The sequence below is a fragment of the Balaenoptera physalus genome (genome assembly GCF_965194825.1).
Source record: "Balaenoptera physalus genome assembly, chromosome: 5".
NCBI classification, from domain to species: Eukaryota; Metazoa; Chordata; class Mammalia; order Artiodactyla; family Balaenopteridae; genus Balaenoptera; species Balaenoptera physalus.
Genome location: NC_138884.1, coordinates 102,844,431 through 102,864,388, shown reverse-complemented (window position 1 = coordinate 102,864,388; position 19,958 = coordinate 102,844,431). Strand labels below are relative to the sequence as shown.

Sequence of the window (19,958 nt, the reverse complement as noted above, 5' to 3'; positions counted from 1 at the left end):
ATACAGTATGCTAACACATATATATGGAATCTAAGGAAAAAAAAAAAAAAAAGGCCATGAAGAACCTAGTGGCAAGACGGGAATAAAGACACAGACCTACTAGAGAATGGACTCGAGGATATGGGGAGGGGGTGGAGTGAGATGTGACAGGGTGAGAGAGTGTCATGGACATATATACACTACCAAATGTAAAATAGATAGCTAGTGGGAAGCAGCCGCATAGCACAGGGAGGTCAGCTCGGTGCTTTGTGACCACCTAGAGGGGTGGGATGGGGAGGGTGGGAGGGAGGGAGATGCAAGAGATATGGGAACATATTGTATATGTATAACTGATTCACTTGCTTATAAAGCAGAAGCTAACACACCATTGTAAGGCAATTATACTTCAATAAAGATGTTTAAAAAAAAAAAAAGAAGATGTGGCACATATATACAATGGAATATTACTCAGCCATAAAAAGAAACAAAATTGAGTTATTTGTAGTTATTGAGGTGGATGGACCTAGAGTCTGTCATACAGAGTGAATTAAGTCAGAAAGAGAAAAACAAATACTGTATGCTAACCCATATATATGGAATCTAAAAAATAAATGGTTCTGAAGAACCTAGGGGCAGGACAGGAATAAAGACACAGACATAGAAAATGGACTTGGGGACACAGGGAGGGGGAAGGGTAAGCTGGGACGAAGCTTACCCATGCTGGGTAAGCATGGACACACATATACCCATGCTGGGTAAGCATGGACACACATATACACTACCAAATGTAAAATAAATAGCTAGTGGGAAGCAGCCACATAACACAGGGAGATTAGCTCGGTGCTTTGTGTCCACCTAGAGGTGTCGGATAGGGAGGGTGGGAGGGAGACGCAAGAGGGAGGGGATATGGGGATATATGTATAGGTATAGCTGATTCACTTTATTATAAAGCAGAAACTAACACACCATTGTAAAGCAATTATACTCTATTAAAGATGTTAAAAAGAAAAAAGAATAACTCTGAGGGCTCATGACGAAAGAGAAATTGCCTCATACTATGAGCAGCTTATTTCTCTGTCCTAACCACCTATCCCACTCTTTCCCATGCATGTGCCTAACTCCCCCCTCTCCCCTCCACCGTAAGTGGGATTTAGAGCTTTTTATGTACATGTACTTTGTCAAAAATGTAGATCCCTGTAATTTCATCCTCAGTTCCCTTCATCTATTTTTAAAGTGCAGACGTTCTCAAAACCTTCAAGTTGGGTGGAAAAGCCCCATCAAAGAACTCTCTCCTTTTACTGGTTCCTTTGCCCATAACATCAAATCTCTTGTAGAAACTGGGGGGAAGGTTGGTGTCACTTTTGTAAAATCCCTCAGGAGAAGTCTGGTTTGCAGGCACAAAACTGAGGGGGGTATTAACTGTGCTTGAAATGTGACTTCAGACCAAATTTAGCAGCTTTACTCCATAAGGGTTGCTGCCTCCTCACAAAGACCACTGTGATGGACACCATGTAAATGTGACTCCCCATAAATCATGCCCTTTTTAATCCCCTTGCCTTGAGTGCTGGGATGTACAAGAGTGATGGGAGGAGATGTTAGTTCCACGATTATGTTACATTATATGACTCTGCTTTAGCTGAGTAGAGAGAATCTCTCTCGCTGGCTTTGAAGAAGGGAGCTTCCGTGCTATGAAAGAGTCTGTGAGAGCGCCATTGGCAAAGGACTACAGGAGGCCTCTAGGAGATGAGTGGCCCCAGGTTGACAGCTAGCACAAGAGTGGGGACCTCAGAAATACAACCACAAGGAAATGAACTCTGCCAACAACCCCATGAGCTTAGAAGAGGACTCCTAAACTCAAAGAGAAATGCAGCCTTACCAACACCTGGATGGTATCCTTGTGAGACCCCAAGCAGAGGAACCAGATAAGTCATTTCTGAACTCCCAACCTTGAAAACTGTGAGATAATGAATGTGCATTTCATTAAGTCACTAAATATGTGGAAATTTGTTACTCACAATAGAAAACTAATACAAACATCTTGCATTTTGAGGTAAAAAGAATATTAACACTTAACATTTTTAGGGAAGAATGACATTAACAATTATTAAAGTGATACTTTAAAGATGTATTTGAATGTAAAGGATATTTTGACCTATTGCAATTCAAAACAGTGATAGAAAAGGAAGCAGGGAAAGATTTGGGATAGGAAGCAGCCAGGTGTCCAAAACATATTAGGTCTACCTAGCTGCAACTATCTTTCATCCTGTGCCTTAAAAAATGGGAAGAATATGCTGTAAATTATTTATTAATGAGAGGAAATGTCAAAGAGACATAGCCTTATGAAAACTTAATGCCCAGCAGACCATTCATTATCACCTAGTGTTGACTGAAGTTATGCTTGATTTTGAAAGAGAACAGCAAAGCAAGTTTATGAGTCATGTATATAGATACTTGTATGACCTTCTAGGTCGGTCTTTTTCAAATGTGACCTTCTATTAGCAGTTTATTAAAATGGGATTTTTTTGTTTAAACTAAGAAGTTTAAAAAAAAGATTATTAAGCATCACCCCAGATTTAACTAAATCAGAGTCATCAGAGTCATCATCTGCACACACAGCCCACCCCACCCACCAAGGGTTTCATAAGGCTCCAACGTAGCCAGTTTAACCATTGATATTTGACATTAGAGGGCTCATCACAAGTAGGTCAATTCTGTTTGTGATAGAAGCACCTTTATGGCTATGATCTTATACATCTAGTTCAAGGGTTCTCAATCTTGGCCACACATTTTAATTACCTGGAAAGCTTTATAAATCCTGACGCTTAAGCTTCTTCTAGTAATCAAATTGACAAAAATTAAAGACAAAGAAAAATTATTAAAAGCAACAAGGGAAAAACAACAAATAACGTACAAGGGAACTCCCATAAGGTTAACAGCTGATTTCTTAGCAGAAACTTTACAAGCCAGAAGGAAGTGGCATGAAATATTTAAAGTGATGAAAAGGAAGAACCTACAACCAAGATTACTCTACCCAGCAAGGATCGCATCCAGATTCGATGCTTTACAGACAAGCAAAAGCTAAGAGAATTCAGCACCACCAAACCAGCTCTACTTCAAATGCTAAAGGAACTTCTCTAAGTAGGAAACACAAGAGAAGAAAAGGACCTACAAAAACAAACCCCAAATAATTAAGAAAATGGTAATAGGAACATACATATCAATAATTACCTTAAATATGAATGGATTAAATGCTCCAATCAAAAGACATAGGCTCGCTGAATGGATACAAAAACAAGACCCATACATATCTGTCTAAAAGAGACCCACTTCAGACCTAGGGACACATACAGACTGAAAGTGAGGGGATGGAAAAAGATATTCCATGCAAATGGAAATCAAAAGAAAGCTGGAGTAGCAATACTCATATCAGATAAAATAGACTTTAAAATAAAGAATGTTACAAGAGACAAGGAAGGACACTACATAATGATCAAGGGCTCAATCCAAGAAGAAGATATAACAATTCTAAATATATATGCACCCAACATAGGAGCATCTCAATACTTAAGGCAAATGCTAACAGCTATAAAACAGGAAATCAACAGTAACACAATAATAGTGGGGGACTTTAACACCTCACTTACACCAATGGACAGATCATACAAAATGAAAATAAATAAGGAAACACAAGCTTTAAATGATACAACAGACCAGATAGATTTAATTGAAATTTATAGGATATTCCATCCAAAAACAACAGAATACACTTTCTTCTCATGTGCTCATGGCACATTCTCCAGGACAGATCATATCTTGGGTCACAAATCAAGCCTTGGTAAATTTAAGAAAATTTAAATCATATCAAGCATCTTTTCCAACCACAATGCTGTGAGATTAGAAATCAATTACAGGGGAAAAAAAACGTAAAAAATACAAACACATGGAGGCTAAACAGTACATTACTAAATAACCAAGAGACCACTGAAGAAATCAAAGAGGAAACCAAAAAATACCTAGAGACAAATGACAATGAAAACACAACAATCCAAAACCTATGGGATGTGGCAAAAGCACTCCTAAGAGGGAAGTTTATAGCAATACAATCCTACCTCAAGAAACAATAAAAATCTCAAATAAACAATCTAACCTTACACTTAAAGGAACTAAACAAAGAAGAACAAACAAAACCCAAAGTTAGTAGAAGGAAAGAAATCATAAAGATCAGAGCAGAAATAAATGAAATAGAAACAAAGAAAACAGAAGCAAAGATCAATAAAACTAAAAGCTGGTTCTTTGAGAAGATAAACAAAATTGATAAACCATTAGCCAGACTCATCAAGAAAAAGAGGGAGAGGACTCAAATCAATAAAATTAGAAATGAAAAAGGAGAAGTTACAATGGACACCACAGAAAGACAAGGCATCATAAGAGACTACTACAAGCAACTCTATGCCAATAAAATGGACAACCTGGAAGAAATGGACAAATTCTTAGAAAGGTATAACCTTGCAAGACTGAACCAGGAAGATATATAATATATGAACAGACCAATAACAAGTAATGAATTTGAAACTGTGATTCAAAATCTTCCAACAAACAAAAGTCCAGGACCAGATGGCTTCACAGGTGAATTCTATCAAACATTTAGAGAAGAGCTAACACCTATCCTTCTCAAATGCTTCCAAAAGATTGCAGAGGGAGGAGTACTGCCAAGGTCATTCTGTGAGGCCACCATCACCCTGATACCAAAACCAGACAAAGATACTACAAAAAAAGAAAATTAGAGACCAATATCACTGATGAATATAGATGCAAAAATCCTCAACAAAACAATAGCAAACAGAATACAACAACACATTAAAAAGAGCATACACCATGGTCAAGTGGGATTTATCTCAGGAATGCAAGGATTCTTCAATATCCGCAAATCAATCAATGTGATACACCATATTAACAAATTGAAGAATAAAAACCATATGATCATCTCAATAGATGCAGAAAAAGCTTTTGATAAAATTCAACACCCATTTATGATAAAAACTCTCCAGAAAGTGGGCATAGAGGGAACCTACCTCAACATAATAAAGGCCGTATATGACAAACCCACAGCAAACATCATTCTCAATGGTGAAAAACTGAAAGCATTTCCTCTAAGATCAGGAATAAGACAAGGATGTCCGCTCTCACCACTATTATTGAACATAGTTTTGGAAGTCCTAGCCATGGCAATCAGAGAAGAAAAAGAAATACAAATTGGAAAAGAAGATGAAAAACTGTAACTATCTGTAGATAACATGATACTATACATAGAGAATCCTAAAGATGCCCCTGGAAAAGTACTAGAGCTAATCAATGAATCTGGTAATGTTGCAGGATACAAAATTAATGCACAGAAATCTCTTTCATTCCTATACACTAACAGCGAAAGATCAGAAAGAGAAATTAAGGAAACAATCCCATTCACCACTGCAACAAAAAGAATAAAATACCTAGGAATAAACCTACCTAAGGAGATAAAAGACCCGTGCTCAGAAAACTATATGACACTGATGAAAGAAATCAAAGATGACACAAACAATTGGAGAGATATACCATGTTCTTGGATTGGAAGAATCAATATTATGAAAATGACTATACTACCCAAAGCAATGTACAGATTCAATGCAATCCCTATGAAATTACCAATGGCATTTTTTTACACAACTACAAGATAGAATCTTAAAATTTGTATGAAGACACAAAAGACCCCGAATAGCCAAAGCAATCTTGAGGGAAAAAAACAGAGCTGGAGGAATCAGGCTCTCTGACTTCAGACTATTCTACAGAGCTACAGTAATCAATACAATATGGTACTGGCACAAAAACAGAAATATAGATCAATGGAACAGGATAGAAAGCCCAGAGATAAACCTATGCACCTATGGTCATCTAATCTATGACAAAGGAGGCAAGGATATACAATGGAGAAAAGACAGTCTCTTCAATAAGTGGTGCTGGGAAAACTGGACAGCTACATGTAAAAGAATGAATATAGAACACTCCCTAACACCATACACAAAAATAAACTCAAAATGGAAGACTTAAATGTAAGACTGGACACTATAAAACTCTTAGAGGAAAACATAGGAAGAACACTCTTTGACATAAATCACAGCAAGATCTTTTTTGACCCACCTCCTAGAGTAATGGAAATAAAAACAAAAATAAACAAATGGGACCTAATGAAACTTAAAAGCTTTTGCACAGCAAAGGGAACTATAAACAGGATGAAAAGACAACCCTCAGAATGGGAGAAAATATTTCCAAATGAATCAACGGACAAACGATTAATTTCCAAAATATACAAACAGTTCATGAAGCTCAATATTAAAAAAACAAACAAACCAATCCAAAAATGGGCAGAAGACCTAAACAGACATTTCTCCAAAGAAGACACACAGATGGCCAAGAAGCACATGAAAAGCTGCTCAACATCACTCATTATTAGAGAAATGCAAATCAAAACTACAGTGAGGTATCACCTCACAGCCGTTAGAATGTGCATCATCAGAAAATCTACAAACCACAAATGCTGGAGAGGGTGTGGAGAAAAGGGAACCCTCTTGCACTGTTGGTGGGAATGTAAATTGATACAGTCACTATGGAGAACAGTATGGAGGTTCCTTAAAAAACTAAAAATAGAATTACCATATGACCCAACAATCTCACTACTGGGCATATACCCAGAGAAAGCCATAATTCAAAAAAACACATGCACCCCAATGTTCATTGCAGCACTATTTACAATAGCCAGATCATGGAACCAACCTAAACGCCCATGGACAGACGAATGGATAAAGAAGATGTGGTACATATATGCAATGGAATATTACTCAGCCATAAAAAGGAACAAAATTGGGTCATTTGTAGAGACATGGATGGACCTAGAGACTGTCATATAGAGCAAAGTGAGTCAGAAGAGAAAAACAAATAGCGTATTTGTTAACGCATATATATGGAATCTAGAAAAATGGTACAGATGAACCAGTTTGCAAGGCAGAAATAGAGACACAGATGTAGAGAACAAACATATGGACACCAAAGGGGGAAAGCTGGGGGTGATGGTGGTATGAATTGGGAGATTGGGATTGACATGTATGCACTAATATGTATAAAATGGATGACTAATAAGAACCTGCTGTTTAAAAAAATAAATAAAATAAAAATTTTTAAACAATGGTGAGTTTTAAAAGGTTTCATTAAAAATGAATATCTCAATTGTTTTCATGGAAATGATGTTTTGATCTTAAGGACTTGAGATAATTGTTGTTCAGGAAACCAAGGGTAGTTGATTTGCTTTCTCTGATGCTAAGATCCTTCAGACTGCTGTCATCCTGTGAAATAAGAGTGCTGCTGCCCTGCTTTAGGGCCTCTCTTGCTGTATTTTAGGGCATATTTATTAGAGCTGTACACTGACTACAGGAAAAGAAATAAAAATTAAAGGGCCACTCGTTTTCTTTATCAGAGATATTGATTAATACGTTCTGAGCAAACTATGAAGTCCTTTCATTTAAAGAATTATATGAAGTATGCTTTGGGTACATTCAGTTCTGATGGAAATTTATCTCATGGGACGGGGTAGGGGGACAGAAAGACAATGAAGAGAGATGAGAAAAATTAAAGATAGGAAGGAAGGGGAAGAGGCAAAAAAAAAGGAGACAAGAATTGATGCAGAGAAGAGACAAGGGAGGTAAAAGAGGAGGGAGAGAATGGAGGAATGAAGAAACAGAGAAGGGATCAGGAGGATAGGAAAGAGGGAGAGAAAAGAGGTCGGGTAAAGAGAGGGAAGTGGGACACATGCACACCAATGTTCATCGCAGCACTATTTACAATAGCCAGGTCATGGAAGCAACCTAAATGCCCATCGACAGACGAATGGATAAAGAAGATGTGATACATATATACAATGGAATATTACTCAGCCATAAAAAGGAACGAAATTGGGTCATTTGTTGAGACACGGATGGATCTAGAGACTGTCATACAGAGTGAAGTAAGTCAGAAAGAGAAAAAACAAATATCGTATATTAACACATATATGTGGAACCTAGAAAAATGGTACAGATGAGCCGGTTTGCAGGGCAGAAATTGAGACACAAATGTAGAGAACAAATGTATGGACACCAAGAGGGGAAAGCGGCTGAGGGTGGGGGTGGTGGTGTGATGAACTGGGAGATTGGGATTGACATGCATACACTGATGTGTATAAAATTGATGACTAATAAGAACCTGCTGTATAAAAAAAAAAAAAAAGAGAGAGAGGGAAGTGGAGCAAAGGAAGAAAAGAGGACAAGCAGGCAAAGAAAAAAATCAAACAAAGCAATGAATGCAGACTTCAGAGCCTGGGCAATTTTTCATGAAGTGCCACTTGTAGAAGAGAGGCTGTGAAGATGCTGGCTCCGAAGGTTAATGATGGCAGTAATCATGATTCCAATTTGCAACAAATGGCATGAAAGGCAGCCAGACCCCAAACTGGGAGACCTGCAGCGAAGGCAGTGGAGTGATAACGTAGCAGCAGTGCAGGGATTCTGAGAGGTTGGTTAAGTTCTTTACTAGGCAACCATTTTGTATCTGATGCATAATCCATTGTTATAAAGAAAAAAGTTTATCACAAGATCTCTGACTTAGAGCAAAGGAGTTTGGATGCTCACAGGAATGCCTTTGAAATTCTATTCTACGATGAGCCTTCTCTTAGCATTTACTTTCAGCCAAGACTTGGTCTTTTTCACCTCTTCTCCCTCCCCATCCTCACTGTTCAGTGGTTTGCTGCTGTCAGTGGTCAGTGCTGTTTCATTGTTAAGTGCTTCCTCTCTCCGTTGCAGCCTAGGCATGACTAAGAATTCTTGAGCCTAATTTTCAAAGTCCCTTTGTCTTTAGGTCTGTTTATTTGTATGTGCCATCCTGATAGATTACACATCTTGATGTGTAATATGAGTCCTACCTGTGTGGGGTACGCACCCACCTCCATTATATCGCCTTCCTCCCCACGCATTCCACCCCCACAAATGCCTGGGTGTCAGAAGAGGACCAGGTTTCAGAGGAGCAATGGAAGGAAACATTTAGGTAGCCCAGGCAGGGGGGGCAGTGAGGAGCAGAAATGGGGTAGAGCGAGACCCCATGGAGTCAGAGAGGTGGCGGAAGTTTGTGTGCAATATGCATGTTGGGACCTTATAAAAATATTCTGAAAAGGCAACTAGCATTACAAATTCTGTAAGTAAATTTTTGTGTGGATACCATAGAAGAGGCAGAGTTTATCATCTGCATGAGATTGGACAGAGATAGCATTGAGGTGGACAGATTTGAAGAGGATGGAATTAGCAGAAATCTTTGGACTCTATAGATTCCTACAGACCATGGAATGGGGGCTATTAGGGACTGGATTTGAGGAGGAATCGAAGCAATTCACTAGGATCTCAAGGGACACCTGTAGCATATGTAACTACGGTTTACATATGTGTAAGAACATAACACATCTTGGGCTCTGTATGCCCCTTAATATATGACCATTTAATACTTTTAAGGATGAATTACTTTCAAATAAATTCATGAGGGCGAGTGTTCTCTGCCTATTCAGACCATTAGCTCCTTGAGGACAGAAGCATATCTCCTCTGGCTTTCGAATACCCTGTGGTAACTAGCTTAATCCTGAGCATATACCAAGGCATCACTAGGAGTGTGTGCCTGACAGATTGCCCGGCCCACTCCTTGCCTCTCACCCTCACCCTCTGGTGTGCAAGGACTATCACTCTTCTTGATGATGATTCACTCAGGAAGGCGCATGATAGGTGCACCTGGATCACAGAGAACCGAAAGGAGGGACTACCTACAGATACCTGTCATTCAGAGTCATGGGTAACGTGCTCTTTTAGAAATTATCAAACTTATCATGACTTTTCTGCAATGCTAGGGGTGGAGTTCCTTGATAGGCTCCAATCTATAGTCAATTAGTCCTATAGACAATTAGAGCTTATTGAAATGATGTCGATATAACCAAAAAGGAAAAAAAAAATCCCAACTAGAAATTGAGTAAAGTAAACCTTTCTTCTGTACTCATCCTTGTTTGATTGTACAAGCAATGGTGTACCAAAGTGAACCAAAGCCCAAATGGATATCAACAATTTTCATATCTAGGAAAGATCTATAAGAAGTGTACATAGGATGGGACTCTCACAGAACTGCACATTTTCCCTTTTTCCCTCTCGTTTCTCAGTGCTCCGCTGAGAACTGTGTGAAAGTAAAGTCAAAAAGAAAGTTCTTACATTCTTAAATCCTCTGTAAAGAATCTGGAGCTCCTTCTTGGTAAATTTGCTCTGGGCTTCCAGAAGCTCGAGAGCCTCAGGCCGATGCCTGACGGTGGCCATCTCCAGTTCATCTTCCACGCTGTCTGTGAAGGAAAACCAAAGTCTTAAGAACAGTCACTGCTCACCAGTGTGTATACACAGCAACAGAGGAAAATGGAATGAAATGCTTACTGCATGTCTAATTTTTCCAGAGGAAGGATTCTCACACTGCTAATAACAGTCTTTACATTTCCCAGAGTATACAGTATTAAGCTAATTCTACATAATATTTTTTCAAACGTTCTAGTCATCAGACACCACACTATGAACATTTTTACAGTCCAGTTTGAAAAGTGTAAAAATCATGGAAAACCTTAACCCTTCAAATGTGTGTATATATCAAGCACTAGTTACAAAAATGGAATTTTAGTTTGATAGCAGTCTGTACCACCCTTGTATCATGCAACTGTGAGATAGGACTCTGCTAAATACACTCTGAAGATTCCATTAAAATCAAATATTTTGCCTGGGGCTACAAATAAAGCAGAGCGATCAGGTGCTGAAAGGAGTCAAGTACTCGGCTGCCAGTTTGACTGGCATAAACCCAGTCTTCATAGGTGCACACTGGATGGACAGGAGCCCAGGGAACTTCTGGCTACACCCTACTTTGCAGCCAAGGGAATCCATAGCTACGGATAAATGCTGAAATATTATACTTTGCTTTGTGAATTATATTTACACTATAATTTCTCAAAGATGCTCTACACAAAAAAAAAGAATTTTGTGTCCATGTAAATTTGGTAAATTCTGTAAAGTTTAATGTAGTTTGGGAGAAAAACACTGGAATATAAAGGTTTTGAGAGGATTTGCAACAAAGAATTCTGTTTAACTTTGTTTAACCCATTGACCCCAAATGGTATTTGTCCACTGAACTCTTTCTCCCCACAAGTAACCTCTGCTAACATCTTCATCTGTGTCCTAGGGTCCTGTAGAATGCAAGTCGGGAGGTATTGGGATATATTAGGATCTGGGTGCCCAGGTCTCAAAGTATAGCATCCTTAAGTAATTTCAGCTGCTTTGCAGTGGGGCCCAATGGAGACCTAAGAGATTCTTCCTGCCATGGTCCAGTCTACACCTCAGCTAAGGAACTCCTCACATCCAGGGCCAGTACTGAAGCCATGGCTTCTCTCCATTATATCCCTTACTCTTAGCTACAGATTCCCAACTCAGACAGCTGAGGCTCAGGAGAACATCTTCTCATCAACTCTGGTCTCAGGGCCACACACTCCTGATTCCATGGCTCATGTGTTAGTTGGAAATATAGACATTTTTGACTACAAAAGTCACATAATTTTTGATAATTAATGATGTTGCCTCTCATTAACATCTGTGCCTACTTACTGCCCTGACACTCTGAGGGCAGTGAGGGGCCAGAGCTCTCACTTATCAGGGAAAAGAAAGTCAGTGGAACCCTAATCTTGGTGTGTCTGCCCTCAAGCAGTTTCCAAAAGACCAATAATGGCAATGAAATAAATACTTGGAAAGGTTGTGTTTGTCAAAGTGAGGAAGAGGAGATAAAAGCAAATATTTGTTTTGTACTTTTCATATTATAATAGTTCATTTTGGAACAATGATATGAAAAAGCTGCAGAATAGTGATGGGGGGATAAGAATAATAAAAGGCTATGAAAAGATGGGCAGGCCAAGAATAAACTCTGAGCTGACAAGGATAAACTTGATGAGGAACTAAGTGCAGTGTGTACCTAAAGAATTTGCACAGGGTTAAAAGTAGCTGAGAAAAGGCAGCTAGGCATTAAAAAACTGACCTCAGGTTGGGTTTTATGGGGAAAATTTAAAAAGCTAAAATGGAGTTTTTTCAATTTTCTTTTTTGTTCTTCGGACTGGATGGGTTGATTCTACTCAATGGGTCCTGAGCTTGAGAGGATGTAGGAAGATGGTCCTCCATAAAATTTCTGTTGATCCAGTGCATTGGACTGTGTTGAAGTTATTGCAGTTGCCAATGCAGAAATACATGCCACGGAATAGACCTAATATAAATAGACAATAACAGATGGAAAGACTCTGCTTTCTTGAAAATGTCTTGATGAAAGCATCTTTTGAATCATTTACAGTATAATTTCCTCAACTTAAAATATTCCTCTTTCCTTTTTCCTCCAATTGAAATACATATATCTTTTATAATCCCATTTAAATATTACTGCCTTCTTTCTGAAGCCTTTCCAATTATTCCACCATGCAGGACTTGATGGGTCCCTGGTCAGAGTTCTCACGTCTTACCTACCTCTCATATAGCATGTAAAACACTAATTACATTTATGATCTGTTCATGTCTGTCTTCCTCATTGTGAGTGCCATGAGGACAGGAGCAATGTCTTAAGAGATCTGTATATCCTCTGGACCTAACATAGAGTCTAATACCCCAGAGTTCCTCAAAAATTATTTGGGGGATGGGTGAATAAGTGAATCAGGAGGAGGGGCAAGATGGCGGAAGAATAAGACACGGAGATCACCTTCCTTCCCACAGATACAGTAGAAATACATCTACATGTGGAACTGCTCCTACAGAACACCAACTGGACGCTGGCAGAAGACGTCAGACCTCCCAAAAGGCAAGAAAATCCCCACGTACTTGGGTAGGGCAAAAGAACAAAGAAAAACAGAGACAAAAGAATAGGGACGGAACCCGCACCAGTGGGAGGGAGCCGTGAAGGAGGAAAGGTTTCCACACACTAGGAAGCCCCTTCGCGGGCAGAGACTGTGGGTGTCAGAGGGGGGAAGCTTCAGAGTCATGGAGGAGGGCGCAGCCACAGGGGTGCGGAGGGCAAAGCGGAGAGATTCCCGCACAGAGGCTCGGCGCCGAGCAGCACTCACTAGCCCGAGAGGCTTGTCTGCTCAGCCGCCGGGGCGGGCGGGGCTGGGAGCTGAGGCTCCGGCTTCGGTGCTAGCCGGGAGGGAGTCCGGGAAAAAGTCTGCAGCTGCCGAAGAGGCAAGAGACTTTTTCTTGCCTCTTTGTTTTGCAGTGCGCAAGGAGAGGGGATTAAGAGCGCCGCCTAAACGAGCTCCAGAGATGGGCGCGAGCCGCGGCTGTCAGCGCGGACCCCAGAGACGGGCAGGAGACGCTAAGGCTGCTGCTGCCGCCACCAAGAAGCCTGTGTGCCAGCACAGGTCACTCTCCACACCGCCCCTCCCGGGAGCCAGTGCAGCCCGCCACGGCCAGGCTCCCGTGATGCGGGGACAACTTCCCCCGGGAGAACGCACGCACGGTGCGCGTCACGCTGCTGCAACGTCACGACGCCTCTGCCACCACAGGCTCGCCCCGCCTCCTCCGTACCCCTCCCTCCCCCCGGCCTGAGTGAGCCAGAGCCCCCGAAGCAGCTGCTCCTTTAACCCCGTCCTGTGTGAGCGAAGAACAGACGCCCTCAGGCGACCTACACGCAGAGGTGGGTCCAGATCCAAAGCTGAACCCTAGGAGCTGTATGAACAAAGAAGAGAAAGGGAAATCTCTCCCAGCAGCCTCAGAAGCAGCGGATTAAAGCTCCACAAACAACTTGATGTGCCTGCATCTGTTGAATACCTGAATAGACAACGAATCATCCCAAATTCAAGAGGTGGACTTTGGGAGCAGGATATATTAATTTTTCCCCTTTTCCTTTTTTTGTGAGTGTATATGTGTATGCTTCTGGGTGAGATTTTGTCTGTATAGCTTTGCTTTCACCATTAGTCCTAGGGTTAGGTCCGTCCATTTATTTTTTTTTTTTTTCCTAATAAATGTTTTCTTAATAATTTTTTCCTTATTTTCTATTTTTAGAAATTAAAAAAAAATTTTTTTAAATAAGTTTTTTCATATTTTTTATTTTAAAAAATTAAAATTTTTTTCTTAATAGATTTTTTCTTATTTTTTTCTTAGTTTTTATTATAAAAATTAATAAATCTATTTTTAAAAATTAAAAAAAATTTTTTTCTTAATAAATTTATTCTTAATAATTTTTTTTCTTATTTTTTATTATAATAGCTTTATTTTATTTTATTTTATTTTATCCTCTTTCTTTCTTTCTATTTTTTTCTCCCTTTTATTCTGAGCCGTGTGGATGAAAGGCTCTTGGTACTCCAGCCAGGCATCAGGGCTGTGCCTCTGAGGTGGGAGAGCCAACTTCAGGACACTGGTCCACAAGAGACCTCCCAGCTCCACATAATACCAAACGGCAAAAATCTCTCAGAGATCTCCATCTCAACATCAAGACCCAGCTTCATTCAACAACCAGCAAGCTACAGTGCTGGACACCCTATGCCAAACAACTAGCAAGACAGGAACACAGCCCCATCCATTAGCAGAGAGGCTGCCTAAAATCATAATAAGGCCACAGACACCCCAAAACACACCACCAGACGTGGACGTGCCCACCAGAAAGACAAGATCCAACCTCATTCACCAGAACACAGGCACTAGTCCCCTCCACCAGGAAGCCTGCACAACCCACTGAATGAACCTTAGCCACTGGGGACAGACACCAAAAACAACGGGAACTACGAACCTGCAGCCTGCGAAAAGGAGACCCCAAACACAGTAAGATAAGCAAAATGAGAAGACAAAAAACCACACAGCAGGTGAAGGAGCAGGGTCAAAACACACCAGACCTAACGAATGAAGAGGAAATAGGCAGTCTACCTGAAAAAGAATTCAGAATAATGATAGTAAAGATGATCCAAAATCTTGGAAATAGACTAGACAAAATGCAAGAAACATTTAACAAGGACGTAGAAGAACTAAAGAGGAACCAAGCAACGATGAAAAACAAAATAAATGAAATTAAAAATATTCTAGACGGGATCAATAGCAGAATAATGGAGGCAGAAGAACGGATAAGTGACCTGGAAGATAAAATAGTGGAAATAACTACTGCAGAGCAGAATAAAGAAAAAAGAATGAAAAGAACTGAGGACAGTCTCAGAGACCTCTGGGACAACATTAAACGCACCAACATTCGAATTATAGGGGTCCCAGAAGAAGAAGAGAAAAAGAAAGGGACTGAGAAAATATTTGAAGAGATTATAGTTGAAAACTTCGCTAATATGGGAAAGGAAATAGTTAATCAAGTCCTGGAAGCACAGAGAATCCCATACAGGATAAATCCAAGGAGAAACACGCCAAGACACATATTAATCAAACTATCAAAAATTAAATATAAAGAAAACATATTAAAAGCAGCAAGGGAAAAACAACAAATAACACAAAAGGGAATCCCCATAAGGTTAACAGCTGATCTTTCAGCAGAAACTCTGCAAGCCAGAAGGGAGTGGCAGGATATACTTAAAGTGATGAAGGAGAAAAACCTACAACCAAGGTTACTCTACCCAGCAAGGATCTCATTCAGATTTGATGGAGAAATTAAAACCTTTACAGACAAGCAAAAGCTGAGAGAGTTCAGCACCACCAAACCAGCTTTACAACAAATGCTAAAGGAACTTCTCTAGGCAAGAAACACAAGAGAAGGAAAACACCTACAATAACAAACCGAAAATATTTAAGAAAATGGGAATAGGAACATACATATCAATAATTACCTTACATGTAAATGGATTAAATGCTCCCACCAAAAGACACAGACTGGCTGAATGGATACAAAAACAAGACCCATATATATGCTGTCTACAAGAGACCCACTTCAGACCTAGAGACACATACAGACTGAAAGTGAGGGGATGGAAAAAGATATTCCATGCAAATGGAAATCAAAAGAAAGCTGGAGTAGCAATTCTCATATCAGACAAAACAGACTTTAAAATAAAGACTATTACAAGAGACAAAGAAGGACACTATATAATGATCAAGGGATCGATCCAAGAGGAAGTTATAACAAGTGTAAATATTTATGCACCCAACATAGGAGCACCTCAATATATAAGGCAAATACTAACAGCCATAAAAGGGGAAATCGACAGTAACACAATCATAGTAGGGGACTTTAACACCCCACTTTCACCAATGGACAGATCATCCAAAATGAAAATAAATAAGGAAACACAAGCTTGAAATGATACATTAAACAAGATGGACATAATTGATATTTATAGGACATTCCACCCAAAAACAACAGAATACACATTTTTCTCAAGTGCTCATGGAATATTCTCCAGGATAGATCATATCTTGGGTCACAAATCAAGCCTTGGTAAATTTAAGAAAATTGAAATTGTATCAAGTATCTTTTCCGACCACAATGCTATGAGACTAGATATCAATTACAGGAAAAGATCTGTAAAAAATACAAACACATGGAGGCTACACAATACACTACTTAATAACGAAGTGATCACTGAAGAAATCAAAGGGGAAATCAAAAAATACCTAGAAACAAATGACAATGGAGACACGACGACCCAAAACCTATGGGATGCAGCAAAAGCAGTTCTAAGAGGGAAGTTTATAGCAATACAAGCCTACATCAAGAAACAGGAAACATCTTGAATAAACAACCTAACCTTACACCTAAAGCAATTAGAGAAAGAAGAGCAAAAAAACCCCAAAGCTAGCAGAAGGAAAGAAATCATAAAGATCAGATCAGAAATAAATGAAAAAGAAATGAAGGAAACAATAGCAAAAATCAATGAAACTAAAAGCTGGTTCTTTGAGAAGATAAACAAAATTGATAAACCATTAGCCAGACTCATCAAGAGAAAAAGGGAGAAGACCCAGATCAATAGAATTAGAAATGAAAAAGGAGAAGTAACCACTGACACTGCAGAAATACAAAAGATCATGAGAGATTACTACAAGCAACTCTATGCCAATAAAATGGACAACCTGGAAGAAATGGACAGATTCTTAGAAATGCACAACCTACCGAGACTGAACCAGGAAGAAATAGAAAATATGAACAGACCAATCACAAGCACTGCAATTGAAACTGTGATTAAAAATCTTCCAACAAACAAAAGCCCAGGACCAGATGGCTTCACAGGCGAATTCTATCAAACATTTAGAGAAGAGCGAACACCTATCCTTCTCAAACTCTTCCAAAATACACCAGAGAGAGGAACACTCCCAAACTCATTCTACGAGGCCACTATCACCCTGATAGCAAAACCAGACAAAGATGTCACAAAGAAAGAAAACTACAGGCCAATATCACTGATGAACATAGATGCAAAAATCCTCAACAAAATACTAGCAAACAGAATGCAACAGCACATTAAAAGGATTATACACCATGATCAAGTGGGGTTTATTCCAGGAATGCAAGGATTCTTCAATATACGCAAATCAATCAACGTGATACATCATATTAACAAATTGAAGGAGAAAAACCATATGATCATCTCAATAGATGCAGAGAAAGCTTTCGACAAAATTCAACACCCATTTATGATAAAGGCCCTGCAGAAAGTAGGCATAGAGGGAACTTTCCTCAACATAATAAAGGCCATATATGACAAACCCACAGCCAACATTGTCCTCAATGGTGAAAAACTGAAACCATTTCCACTAAGATCAGGAACAAGACAAGGCTGCCCACTCTCACCACTATTATTCAACATAGTTTTGGAAGTGTTAGCCACAGCAATCAAAGAAGAAAAAGAAATAAAAGGAATCCAAATCGGAAAAGAAGAAGTAAAGCTGTCACTGTTTGCAGATGACATGATACTATACATAGAGAATCCTAAAGATGCTACCAGGAAACTACTAGAACTAATCAATGAATTTGGTAAAGTAGCAGGATACAAAATTAATGCACAGAAATCTCTTGCATTTCTATATACTAATGATGAAAAATCTGAAAGTGAAATTAAGAAAACACTCCCATTTACCATTGCAACAAAAAGAATAAAATATCTAGGAATAAACCTACCTAGGGAGACAAAAGACCTGTGTGCAGAAAATTATAGGACACTGATGAAAGAAATTAAAGATGATACAAATAGATGGAGAGATATACCATGTTCTTGGATTGGAAGAATCAACATTGTGAAAATGACTATACTACCCAAAGCAATCTACAGATTCAATGCAATCCCTATCAAACTACCACTGGCATTTTTCACAGAACTAGAACAAAAAATTTCACAATTTGTATGGAGACACAAAAGACCCCAAATAGCCAAAGCAATCTTGAGAACGAAAAACGGAGCTGGAGGAATCAGGCTCCCTGACTTCAGACTATATTACAAAGCTACAGTAATCAAGACAGTTTGGTACTGGCACAAAAACAGAAATATAGATCAATGGAACAGGATAGAAAGCCCAGAGATAAACCCACACACATATGGTCACCTTATCTTCGATAAAGGAGGCAAGCATATACAGTGGAGAAAAGACAGCCTCTTCAATAAGTGGTGCTGGGAAAATTGGACAGGTACATGTAAAAGTATGAAATTAGAACACTCCCTGACACCATACACAAAAATAAACTCAAAATGGATTAAAGACCTAAGTGTAAGGCCAGACACTATCAAACTTTTAGAGGAAAACATAGGCAGAACCCACTATGACATAAATCACAGCAAGATCCTTTTTGACCCAGCCCCTAGAGAAATGGAAATAAAAACACAAATAAACAAATGGGACCTAATGAAACTTAAAAGCTTTTGCACAGCAAAGGAAACCATAAACAAGACCAAAAGACAACCCTCAGAACGGGAGAAAATATTTGCAAATGAAGCAACTGACAAAGGATTAATCTCCAAGATTTACAAGCAGCTCATGCAGCTCAATAACAAAACAACAAACAACCCAATCCAAAAATGGGCAGAAGACCTAAATAGACATTTCTCCAAAGAAGATATACAGATGGCCAACAGACACATGAAAGAATGCTCAACATCATTAATCATTAGAGAAATGCAAATAAAAACTACAATGAGGTATCATCTCACACTGGTCAGAATGGCCATCATCAAAAAATCTAGAAACAATAAATGCTGGAGAGGGTGTGGAGAAAAGGGAACACTCTTGCACTGTTGGTGGGAATGTAAATTGATACAGCCACTATGGAGAACAGTATGGAGGTTCCTTAAAAAACTAAAAATAGAACTATCATATGACCCAGCAATCCCACTACTGGGCATATACCCTGAGAAAACCATAACTCAAAAAGAGTCATGTACCATCATGTTCATTGCAGCTCTATTTACAATAGCCAGGACATGGAAGCAACCTAAGTGTCCATCATCGGATGACTGGATAAAGAAGATGTGGCACATATATACAATGGAATATTACTCAGCCATAAAAAGAAATGAAATGGAGGTATTTGTAATGAGGTGGATGGAGTTAGAGTCTGTCATACAGAGTGAAGTAAGTCAGAAAGAGAAAAACAAATACAGTATGCTAACACATATATATGGAATCTAAGGAAAAAAAAAAAAAGGTCATGAAGAACCTAGTGGCAAGACGGGAATAAAGACCAAGACCTACTAGAGAATGGACTTGAGGATATGGGGAGGGGGAGGGGTGAGATGTGACAGGGTGAGAGAGTGTCATGGACATATATACACTACCAAATGTAAAATAGATAGCTAGTGGGAAGCAGCCGCATAGCACAGGGAGATCAGCTCGGTGCTTTGTGACCACCTATCGGAGTGGGATAGCGAGGGTGGGAGGGAGGGAGATGCAAGATGGAAGAGATATGGGAACATATGTATA

At 39.3% G+C, this 19,958-nt stretch overlaps 1 protein-coding gene across 7 annotated transcripts in view; it reads right to left on the bottom strand.

The window, feature by feature from the left end:
- The window catches only part of KCNIP4 (potassium voltage-gated channel interacting protein 4), a 1,174,076-nt gene that overhangs the window by 102,098 nt on the left and 1,052,020 nt on the right, over window positions 1-19,958 (bottom strand). For 5 of the 7 annotated variants that reach the window (XM_082462667.1, XM_082462666.1, XM_082462669.1 and 2 more), the window contains exon 2: window positions 10,278-10,402. In XM_082462667.1, coding sequence (XP_082318793.1) covers window positions 10,278-10,402 — 125 coding nt within the window. The remainder of the gene's footprint in view (window positions 1-10,277; window positions 10,403-19,958) is intronic. The other 2 variants (XM_082462664.1, XM_082462663.1) reach the window with 1 other exon arrangement.